The sequence below is a fragment of the Labeo rohita genome, chromosome 23 (assembly GCF_022985175.1).
Source record: "Labeo rohita strain BAU-BD-2019 chromosome 23, IGBB_LRoh.1.0, whole genome shotgun sequence".
NCBI classification, from domain to species: Eukaryota; Metazoa; Chordata; class Actinopteri; order Cypriniformes; family Cyprinidae; genus Labeo; species Labeo rohita.
In genome coordinates, this window is record NC_066891.1 from 8,128,284 (window position 1) to 8,140,941 (window position 12,658).

The window sequence follows — 12,658 nt, forward strand, 5'->3', positions numbered from 1 at the left end:
TAACAGACTGATGGATGTAAACTCAAACGTTAAATAGATGCCATTGCCGTCGGAGCAGTTATGAAACATTACTTTTTATCGGCAGTCTTTGTTAAAATATATTTCTGTTGACAGAGTGGAGGTCAATTTGAAATGCTGTTCACAACCCATTTAACTTCTGTAGCGTGATGCGTTTTGAATTGAAACAAGATATGAAATGAGAAAAATGTAGGATGAGAGTTGATTTTATCAAGTGGGAATTGATAGGATTGTGTAAGCTGGCTGTGCCAGTCGAGTGGTTGAAAAGTAAGCATTTATCTATAAAGGAAAGTCATGTTGAAAAACACCAAATTATTACATTCTGATAAAAAGATTCTAAAGACAAATTCATTTTTCTTTAAAATGGCACGTCTAATGAATCACGCGTGGTAAGACCAGGAACATAACATATTAATTAAAAAGTAAACAGGGTAAGACATACGCTGACAAGACGTCCCAGTAAAGTTAATTATATATGTTGATAAATTTCTGAATTGTTTATTTATTTATGATTCATTTCTTTTCAGAGTGAACTACTTTATCAAGTCAGTTAAAATACATGTTTTCCACTAAAAGAACACAAGGCAATTGCATTCTTAATATGCATAATACAGTAAATAAGGTCAGTTTTAATTTCATGTGTACTTGAAATGCTCATGACCTTCATTATTGATGTTTGGCAGGAGAAAACTCGAGCCTGCTCTGACCTGAGAGCATCAATGAGTCTCTTTGTTCACATAGGACAAACATAGAAGCTGCTTTTGTTTCTGTGCATCCATTTGTTCTAAGCACAATAAAACAATCTCCTCTAGATGGGTATTGTTGGTTTATTATTGGCAGCAATTATTTTGTTCGGTCTGTGTTTGTTTGAGCATCTCTGTTTTTCTGTTTCTGCAGGAGTTTGCTGGATGTTGATACATTCTCAAGGTCAGCACCAGGTAAGTCCTGATCTTGGTGATTGCTTCTTGCTGTGAGGCTTGACACAAGTAGTCTACGGATAGTTTTGAATTGTACATTATCATAATACTTCTACTATTTATGCATATGCACTGCATGCAGATTTTCTGCATGCATGGAATACCTAGATAACTTATTATTTTTGCCAAAACACATACTGTATATATAGACAGTGTTGTTTTTTTTCTTTTTTGCTTCTTTAACCTATCATTAAATAGGAATTTGCACACAATTGGATTTAATATTTAAAATAGGGCTGTCAGTTGATTAAAATTTTTACTCTAATTAATTGATGTGATGTGTTGATATATAATAAATATGACTGTGAAAATACCTACAAAAGATAATTTATAGCTATTTTTGTGTTAAATGAGAAAGTATCAAGTAGACATTACAAATTGTAGCTTTAGAAAGAAATATTTTATTTGATTCAACATAAAATTTATTACACATAAACATTTAGGCATAAAAGAAGATAATTTTATAATTATATATATATAATTTTATATATAATTTAAAGAATTTTTAAAATATTTTTAGAAATGATACTCTTAAGTAAGAAACTAAATCTGCTAGCAAGTAGCGGTAAATGTCTTTATGAGTCATTCGCTCATTCGATTCGTTCAAACTGCTGATTCATTCAGGAATTAAGTAAATGGCTCTCTTTATGAATGGGCCTTTGAATCATTGGTTTATACGTTTTGTTCAAAATGCAAAAATTCATTCAGAAACTAAACACCGCAGTGTTACTCGAAGTAGGGCTGGGCGATATGGGCTTAAAAATTTATTATGATAAGTTTTGGTATTTATTGTGATAACGATATCAATGACGATAATTCATGGAATCCTGTTTCTTTAGAAAAAGTAGTGCCTTTCCTAAATTTTTTACCCAAAATAGGGTGTTGTGAGCATTACTGAGTACACACGTAATGTAATGACTGTTTTATTCACTAGAATGTGAATTAAATTATTTACATTTCTGTAGTGGAAGCTCCTAACACCAAGACGAATTCCTTGTGTGTGCAACACACTTGGCAAAAAAGCTCTTTCTGATTCCTACTCAGAAGCTGGGGGGCGCCCTTGCGCTGAAACTCCACATATACTTTATAGCAGAAGTAATAGTACTGACGACGCTCCAGGAATCTCTAATATCGCTGTAGCTAAATAAAATGCAGGTAGAGGAATATTACCTGAGGAAACTTTAAGACAATAAACATACGTTTGCTACAATATATAGTTTGTCTTTAAACAATATAGGGTATTTTTATAAGGTAAATTATATTTATAATGCAATCGACATAGCCTTTATAATACTATAAAATAGTATGATTTCAGATATGAAACCACGCCTGGTCACAAAAAGGTATTTCAAACACTCGACTATGTTATGAAGTTATTCAAAAGTATGTCAATAAGTGATATCTTTGTTGGACAATAGGTTTGTAAACAGGCTCATATACATGCAAAACTGCATCGCATGTGCTAATAGTACATTTAACTTTATTCAAGGCTCAGGCCGATTTTGTCGCAACCGTTTTGACCAAACCAGTTCCAGATTGGAGCTCCTCATTTAACGAGATACTAGTTTCACGTCTGCCTTCAGCATGTCACTCCGCACTGTTGCACCCAGAAATGTCAACAACTAAACTTTATCGTTATTATCGCGGGAAGATAATTGTTATCGTTTTTAATTCTAATTTTTACCGATATATCGCAAACGATAAGATATCTCCCATCCCTAGCTCGAAGACGTGCAACAATTCTGCTATGGCTTCAAAGGTAGTATGTTCTCTGCAAAATTGAGCAAAAACACATAATATATTGTTTAAAATATAACACAATATCAACTTCTTATTTACAGAACTGTTGTATAAAATTACATGTAAGCTCGTGATAGATCGGGACAAAATCAGCACTCGTGTCATATTGCCGTTGCTGCCCGTGTGATATTGTGTGATATGTGATATATATAAATACGAGACAAAACACATGCAGGGACATTTTTTTGCACCAATATCTTAAATTTTAGGGCATAACTGCATTTATGGAGTTGTTGTCCTGCATCATATTTGTTAACAGTCAACTGTATGAAATATAAGATGATGTACAGGTCTGGGGAAGTGTTAAACTGACAGCCCTAATTTAAAATGACTTTTAATTTTGTATTTATTTTTTTATTAGATAACATTTTTAGCTGAGCCAAAAATGAAATGTGATGAGGTCATGTCAACATTGTCAATGTCACGTATGGTTTGTTTATTGTTTTATAACTATTTTTAGAATGATAGGCAGAATACATTGTGTTTTATTAAATTTGTCTGTCTCAAACACTTGCATGCATAAGCTTTAATATAACTGGCATTTACATATTCATTTAGATATTCTTGATGGACTAATGAGCATATAATAATTCTGACTGAGTTGTATTTACTATTCTTATGGGTAATAAAGTGGTCGTCTTGCATGATAATATAAATGTGGTCTTATTTTAATACTGCATTATTCAAAGTTTTTTTTATTTTTCCCTCTGAGGGTCAACCACTGAGCAAAAACACAAAGCATTTTCCCTTCCCAAATGATGTCAATAGCCATGAATGCTTTTCACATGAATTATTTTGCTGTTGCCTTGAAAACAAGTGGGATGGTTTCAGATGAGTTATTCATGGCTATTTGGTATGTGAAGCTATTGCTGAAAGTGTTGTACCCTCAGGACATGTCTTTTTTTCCTACTGCTTTTTCTAGTAGTATCAAAGGGACTACTTTCCTTCCAAAGTAATCTCCTAGTTAAAAAAAAAAACTTGCCTTTTTAAAACTGCCTTAGTCAGAGAAGCCAAAATTATAACATTTATTAATCCTTCACCCTAATGCTCACAGCAATCAAACGCTTGACTGACATCTGAGTTGCCATAATTTGCACTGCGATTTATTCTAAATCAGTTCCTCGCTTGATCTGGCAAAGGTCATACCTGAATAGGTGTCTCTGCTCTTCCTGAAATGCCTTTTTGTGCTCTGATGATTGTTCCATGTAATTTATGTGAAATCGTTAAACATTAGCCGGCCCGGTGTAGTTGCTGCAGATTTTTCGAGGAGTTGAAAATAATGAATGTGGTCAGAGTCATCTTGTTCGGTGCAACAGAGAGATTATGCATGCGTAATGCCTTGCTTCGAGTAACATTTGCATCTTGAAAAACAAGAAATGCTATTTCGGAGTGATTTGGTTTTGCTAGTTATGACTAAATTTCTAGGCCATTCTCAGGGGGGGAAAAGCATTTGTGTCAGTTGAGTGTTAACTGACATAATTAACATGATACTTATTTACATGTAGGATACTTATTTATGTTATATGACCCAACTTACTGTGCAAAGCAAAATACATAAATGTTTATTTTTTATTTTTTTTTTAGAATTAGAATATCAGTCAATTTGCATATCCTCATTCATAGTATTTTAAAAATCATATATATTAAAAAAAACTATATATAATAATCTAAAATATAGATTACATATAACTTTAACATAAAGCTTTCACTTTTTACCATGTGAAGTGTTTAAAAAAATGTATGCAGAATTTATTTATGTCCTTGCATTTTAGTCATAAAAATAAAAGTTTAATATTTCTGACGTCATTTTTTGACATTATTTGACACACAGGCTATTTTTTTTTCTTACTGTCTTTATCAGTATTTAATTTATATTTTCAGTTCAGTTCTATGATAGTTATTTTTAATCATATATGTTTCAAGATTTATCTATTTTTTTTGAAAATGTTACTTCTATATATACACTACCAGTCAAAAGTTTTTGAACAGTACGATTTTTTAAATGTCTTTTCAAATGTCAGAAACCTGAAAAAAATCTTCTCAGCTGTTTTCAACATAATAATAATAATAAATGTAGTAATGATGAAATAAGTAATGATGCTAAAAATTCAGCTTTGAAATCACATAACTAAATTACATTTTAAAATATATTCAAATAGTAAACAGATATTTTAAATATTAAAAATATTTGAACATTTTTACAGTTTTTGCTGTGCTTCGGATTAAAATAAATGCAGGTTGGGTGAGCAGAAGAGACTCTTTAAAAAATCTTCATTAAAAATCTTCAGAAACTTTTGACTGGTAGTGTATTAAAAAATAAATATATATAAATCTTGAGAAGGATCCTTTTCAAATGAATGAATTAATAAAATTTATTCAGACACAAGTTTTTCTATGAATGAACCCCGTTACAATTTTCTCAGTGTGATTCACAACTGATTGCTTTTCCACAAATCTTCTGGTGATAGCATGAGGCCTGTGAGCAGATTGTAGAATGAATGTTTAATTCCAAATTCTTTATACTCGATTTTTTGTATTTTCGCCAAGAGCTTGCTTGGCGGAGACATTTCTGACAACATCTCAAGCGACCACCCATAGAGCTGCAGTCCATTTGTTGGTCAGGGCATTTCCTGTTTGGACTCCTCTTGAATGATTAAGTGGAGTAATTGATGAGTTAGATTCTCACACCTGCTGCTCCACACTTAGACTTAACAGGCCTGTAGTTTAGACTAATACTCCATCCCGATCACATCCCGTGAAGTAGGCACTTCTCCAACCCATTTTCTAATTTAGATGGTAAGATGAAGCTCTCAGAAGCATCTCCATTAGCTTCATTTAAGGAAACTCACTGCGCACATGTTGCAAGTGTTTTTATCAATTTATTGATTGTTTCTCTCTGTTTGACCATTATTTTTCCATTTTCTCTTCACAGTGGTTGTGTTGTATGTTCAAGGAATTGGTACTAAGGAGTGGAGAGAGGTTAGTACGCTTTTTATGGTATATATAGCAAAACATATAGTGCTCAGCATGTTCGTTTTTAGCCTTTTGAAAAACAGTATTATCAATTAACACGGTTCATTTGCCACAACTACCGGAGCTGCAATCAGGACACAATTTGCAGTTATATTGATGTGATCCATTGTTGTACTTTTAGATCCACCATGAAGTTTTTTTTTTCCCTCCAATTCTGCTTATTATCAGATTGTCGTGTCTATCAGTTGATTTTCTCCTCCATCCTCCTCCTGCTCTTGTGTGGATGTGTTGTTTTTATTTTTCTTTTATGATGTGCGTTCTATTTCCTTCCAGATAAATCTCATGAGACTGTTTCTTTTAGAAACAGTATCCATAAACTTGCAGAAGCTTTTAATTACAAACATGAATAAAACATTCAATATTAATATATTGTCATCTTCTAAATTGGATTTTTATTTCTAGCTATACACTATTATTCAGAACTTTGTTAGTTTTTAATGTTTTTTTAAACACTTTTATTCAGTAAAGGAGGCAATAAATTGATCAAATGTGACAGTAAAGGCATTTAAATTGTTATAAAATATTTCTGTTTCAAATAAGTGCTGTTCTTTTGAACTTTGTGTTGTTTAAAGAATCTTGAAAAAACAGAAAACCACAGAAAATCCACAAAATGTTAAGCTACACAACTGCTTTTTAATATTAGCCAGGTTTCCATCCAATGATTTTTTGCAAAAAAATATTTAGCGCTTCAAAATTTTTACTGATATAGCTGATGGAAAGTTATTTATTTCAGTAATTCGACTCAATTTGTGAAACTCGTGTATTAAATAAATTCAGTGCACACAGACTGAAGAAGTTTAAGTCTTTGGCTCTTTTAAATGTGATGATTTTGGCTCACATTTAACAAAAACCCACCAATTCAACTCAACATCTCAACAAATTAGAATATGGTGACATGCCAATCAGCTAATCAACTCAAAACACCTGCAAAGGTTTCCTGAGCCTTCAAAATGGTCTCTCAGTTTGGTTCACTAGGCTACACAATCATGGGGAAGACTGCTGATCTGACAGTTGTCCAGAAGACAATCATTGACACCCTTCACAAGGAGGGTAAGCCACAAACATTCATTGCCAAACAAGCTGGCTGTTCACAGAGTGCTGTATCCAAGCATGTTAGCAGAAAGTTGTGTGGAAGGAAAAAGTGTGGAAGAAAAAGATGCACAACCAACTGAGAGAACCGCAGCCTTGAGAGGCTTATCAAGCAAAATCGATTCAAGAATTTGGGTGAACCTCACAAGGAATGGACTGAGGCTGGGGTCAAGGCATCAAGAGCCACCACAGACAGACGTGTCAAGGAATTTGGCTACAGTTGTCGTATTCCTCTTGTTAAGCCACTCCTGAACCACAAACAACGTCAGACGCGTCTTACCTGGGCTAAGGAAAAGAAGAAATGGACTGTTGCCCAGTGGTCCAAAGTCCTCTTTTCAGATGAGAGCAAGTTTTGTATTTCATTTGGAAACCAAGGTCCTAGAGTCTGGAGGAAGGGTGGAGAAGCTCATAGCCCAAGTTGCTTGAAGTCCAGTGTTAAGTTTCCACAGTCAGTGATGATTTGGGGTGCAGTGTCATCTGCTGGTGTTGTTCCACTGTGTTTTTTGAAAACCAAAGTCACTGCACCCGTTTACCAAGAAATTTTAGAGCACTTCATGCTTCCTTCTGCTGACCAGCTTTTTGAAGATGCTGATTTCATTTTCCAGCAGGATTTGGCACCTGCCCACACTGCCAAAAGCAGCAAAAGTTGGTAAAATGACCATGGTGTTGGTGTGCTTGACTGGCCAGCAAACTCACCAGACCTAAACCCTATAGAGAATCTATGGGGTATTGTCAAGAGGAAAATGAGAAACAAGAAATGGACCAAAAAATGTAGATGAGCTGAATATAACCACTGTCAAAGAAACCTGGGCTTCCATACCACCTCAGCAGTGCCACAGACTGATCACCTCCATGCCACGCCGAATTGAGGCAGTAATTAAAGCAAAAGGAGCCCCTACCAAGTATTAAGTACATATACAGTAAATGAACATACTTTCCAGAAGGCCAACAATTTACTAAAAATGTTTTTTTTAATTGGTCTTATGAAGCATTCCAATTTGTTGAGATTGGTGGTTTTTTGTTAAATGCGAGCCAAAATCATCACAATTAAAAGAACCAAAGACTTAAACTACTTCAGTCTGTGTGCATTGAATTATTTAATACACAAGTTTCACAATTTAAGTTGAATTACTGAAATAAATGAACTTCTCCACGACATTCTAATTTATTGAGATGCACCTGTACATATCTTTGATGTTCGTTCAGTACGTTGCAAGTTAAACCTTATTAATTTTGTACAAAAATGACAAAATGTTGCATTAATTAATTTTGGATTGTTAGCTTATATATTCATTCTTGTTTTGTCCTCCGTTTTGTTCTGCCGTTACAATTTAAAGGAAAATTTTAAAGGAAGGAAAATTGCATGGTTTTTCAATATGTTTGGCTGACTGTATTTTATTATGACAATGAACAGGCTGCGTTGTTGAGTTAATAATGCTAAACTGCGTGCCAGTCGCACCGGGACGATCACTTGATTTTTATTCCCCCTTATAAAAGTGGAAACAACTTACAACACTCCTCCTTTTGTAGTCATATGTAGACATTATTCAAAACTATTTTAAATATTTCTTTTATTTGTGTACATTTACAATAAAAACATTGTGCTTTTGTAAAATAAAGGAAACAGGATGCCGCTTTCTCAAGAGTTATTCCGCATATAGGCTGCTACTTCTTGCACAGTTTTTTCCCTTTCGTTTTGTTAATTTATTAATTATTTAGCAAACAAGTATATTTTGCATATAAGCCTAGGCCTATTTATTTCTTTTATATCCAAATAGTCTATAGGCTTAACAAAGAACAACAACAACAAAAAAAGTCATCAAACTTAATAAATTTTATGTAGGCCTATAAAATTAAATAATAGCCTATATAATAAAGTTTTGTTTCAAATGGATGAAGAACAGGCTACTGGTCTATGTAATTTGCGCAATAGGTGAAATCATGTATGGAAACACCTGAAGGGCAATTTTTTTGTGATACACCAAAACTTATGCAACATTTATTTTTTTTTATGGATGACGTCATCACCCACACCATTTTATCGATAAAAAGCCAGCTGGATGGAAACAGGCTGGAGACAGCAAATTTCACAAGTTTTTTTACGCATATTCTCTTTGTCGATAACAAAACATTGCAAAAACCTGGATGAAAACTTGGCTATTGATAATAAAAAATGTTTCTTGAGCAGCAAATAAGAATATTAGAATGATTTCTGAAGGTTCATGTGACACTGAAGACTGGAGTAATGATGCTGAAATTTCAGCTTTGCGTCGTAGGAATAAATTACGTTTTAAAATGTATTAAAATAGAAAGTAGTTATTTTAAATTGAAATACTATTGTTTCATAATATGAACCCTTTACTGTATTTTTGATCAAATAAAGACAGCCTTGGTGAGTATAAGAGACTTCTTTCAAAAACATTTTTCAAATATTACCAATGGTAACCTAATTCTGAATAGTAGAAATTTTAGAACCCAAATAATTTTAAGCATGTAATTCAGATTTTCAGAAAAATTAATTATCATAAAATGTGTTATTCAGATGTTGTTCTACTCAAATGCTGAATTAATTAATTCAAAGTTCTGAAGTAAAAAAAAGTTTGTATTCACTAAACAAAAAATTTACTTGAAGGGAATCAGATTGAAAAGTTGAAAGTCCATCGTCAAAGAGGGAGAGAAAGTGCATTGTGGATCTGATTGCAGCAACTGTATTAAACAAAAGGAACATGGGTAAAAACATTATACAATATGCACAGACAAGCAATAACAAATACACAGGAAAAATGAGAAAAACAAGGCACAAGTAAACACAATCAACCGATGAGTAAATATGACAAGAAATTGGCAAATGAAGGATCGAATTGAATTGAAGATGACCCTTTTGGCAGAATTGTAAATTTAGCTTCTAATTGTATATCCACTTTGCTATATGATTTGAGGAATCAGCAGTCTCTGGAAAAGTCTCATATTGAGTGTTGGAAAAAAACAGTAGTTTGCCATTGGAAATCTAAGGAATGCAGCAAGCGCTCTGGACTTCTCTAGAGATATCTCACCCTCCAGATGGCATCATGAAATATTCACTGTACTTTTATATAGCTGCTGTGTATCTGGACCAGTGGCTTTCTCCGCATGCATATCAACACTCAAGTGCCCACTCACATTACAAGTACCTCCAAAAGCACGCATAGCAACTGCATTCTAAACAGTTAGCTCCCCTAAACAGATAATGCAGCAAGCAATGGTCAAGGACCCATCAGCTCTGGGAACTTCTCCAGGAGCAGATAATGGAAAGCGTGGATACTAAGTTGATAGGTGGGATTATGTGTCTGGGGTGTTGAGAACATGATCTTGGGTCTGAATCTGAGTTAGGAATCAATAGTTCATTACTCTGTGCCGTCGGTGAGCTCCGCCGAGGACTCCTGCCCAATGGGAATTACTGTCTGATTGCTTCAGGGATGTGTACGTTGGCAGGAAGCTGTACGAGCTCACACTGAGCTGCTATTCCTGCCCCACATTCATGCAGAGCTCAGGCTGCTGTTGAGTCTGCCGAGAGAAGGGAAGTCTGAGGGCTGATTTCGCTTCTGATCATGAAAATATGATCATAGCAACTGTTATTATGCTTTGGCACATCAGTAATTCCTTCTGTGCAGATTTTATATACAACTGAGTGAATAATATTAGCTTCTTTTATGCTTTCCTCTTCTGTTCAACTTAAGCGCCATGTTTCATTGGAGAATATTTTCTCCTTGACTGTATATAAGTTTTGGCAAGGAAAATAGTCTAAATAATGTGTTTTGTTATACATTAACTCTACATTGTTATGTTGAGTGAATCAGCTCAATGGGAGCTAGATTCTGCCACGGAATGCAAAAATAATAATAATAATAATAATAAGTTCATTAAAATATATTAAAAATCAAATGAAAGAGAGTTTTGACTTTTTCTCTCACAGTTTATATCACACAATTCTGACATTTATTGCATTTTGAGAAACAGACAATAAAATTTTTGAATTTATATCTCACAATTCTAAAAGATTTTGAAATTCTGAAAGAAAGTCAGAATTTAGAATTCAGAAAAAATATTAATTAGAAAAATAAAATAGGTAATTGTTACTTTCATCTCACAATTTTGAATTATTTTCGCAAAACTGCAAGTCTGTATCTCCCAATTTTGAGTTTATATCTCACAGTTTGAAAGATTTGGAAATTCTGGGGGAAAAAAGTCAGATTAAAGAACAAAATATTTTAAATAGAAAAAAGCTGACAATTGTGACTTATATCACAATTTTGAGGTTTTCTTTGCTCAAAATGGGAAGTCTGTATCTCCCAGTTTTGAGTTTACATCTCACAATTTGAAAAATTCTAAAATTCAGGAATTCAGAAAAATCTATATTAAATAGAAAAAATCTTTTATATCACAGTTTTGACTTTTTTTCTCTCAAAATTGGAATTTAAAAGATTCTGAAATTCTGAAAAAAGTCAGAATTAAAAAAAAAATAAAAATTAAATAGACAAAAATAAAATAGGTCATTGTGACTTTTATCCCACAATTTTGACGTTCTCAAAATTGAAAGTCTGTGTCTCCTAATTTTGAGTTTATATCTCACAATTTGAAAGATTCTGAAATTCTGAAAAAAGCCAGAATTCAGAAAAAAATATTAGAAATATAAAAAGTAGTTTTTACTTTTGTCTCACAATTTTGACCTTTTTTCTCAAAATTGGAAGTCTGTATCTTCCAATTTTAAGTTTATATTTCACAATTTGAACGATTATTATTATTATTATATATATATATTTTTATAAATATATTCTGTTGCTGTAATGGCCTTCCATACAACATTTTAGCCATGATAGTGTTTTTTAATTTTAATTAAAAAAAAAAAAAAATAAAAAAAAAAAAAATATATATATATATATATATACTTTCATTTAATTTTTTATTTTTTTTTAATAATATAACAATCACCTAATTCAGTTTTAACTGTGCTTATACACCCTAAAAAAGTTTGGCAGCAAGTTTAGAAATATTGCAAACCTCAGATAAAATTAATGGTTTAAAATGTTTTCAAATAACACCATGATTTAAGACTTCTTTTTAAGGTATTTGGTTTGACCTTCTGACAAGGTTAAGCATGTTCTTTCACTACCAATTTAGGCTGAGAAAGAAATTACTTCACCTTCAAGGCTTGTAGAGAATGACCTTGATGTGTTATGTTTTTATTATCTTGCCATGAAAACATTTGTTCCAATTCTGCATCTTTCATTTTTGTTTAGTTTGGTCGAACAGAAGTGATTGACAACACTCTCAACCCGGACTTTGTGAGAAAGTTTGTCTTGGATTACTTCTTTGAAGAAAAGCAGAACCTTCGGTTTGACGTGTAAGTAGATGACAACACTTATCCGCATTTAGTTTCAGGAAAAAATGTGCATCTTAGACATTCACAATTCACTACGATCTTCTGCTTATTTGACGCAGATACAATGTGGACTCCAGAAGCTCAAACATCTCAAAACACGTAAGCAAACTTTAATGTCTCACATGCCATGCTTATAGACAAATTACAATGCAGTGTCTGCAACTTTTACTTTCTTGTTGATTTAATGTCTTTTCTGCTACAATGGACATGGATGACAGAAGGTACAAGCTGTAAATGAGCGTAATTTATCCATCGCTTGTTTTCTGTGTCACACCAAAAATAGTTCCAAAGAGAATGTGATTTGTTTTTGAGTTCTCATTCT

The 12,658-nt window shown here is 33.1% G+C and overlaps 1 protein-coding gene across 1 annotated transcript in view; it reads left to right on the forward strand.

The window, feature by feature from the left end:
* cpne9 (copine family member IX) overlaps positions 1–12,658 on the forward strand; it is a 71,141-nt gene that overhangs the window by 8,080 nt on the left and 50,403 nt on the right. Inside the window, exons 2-6 of the mRNA XM_051096906.1 lie at positions 916–956; positions 5,728–5,774; positions 12,194–12,297; positions 12,396–12,435; positions 12,555–12,557. Coding sequence (XP_050952863.1) covers positions 916–956; positions 5,728–5,774; positions 12,194–12,297; positions 12,396–12,435; positions 12,555–12,557 — 235 coding nt within the window. The remainder of the gene's footprint in view (positions 1–915; positions 957–5,727; positions 5,775–12,193; positions 12,298–12,395; positions 12,436–12,554; positions 12,558–12,658) is intronic.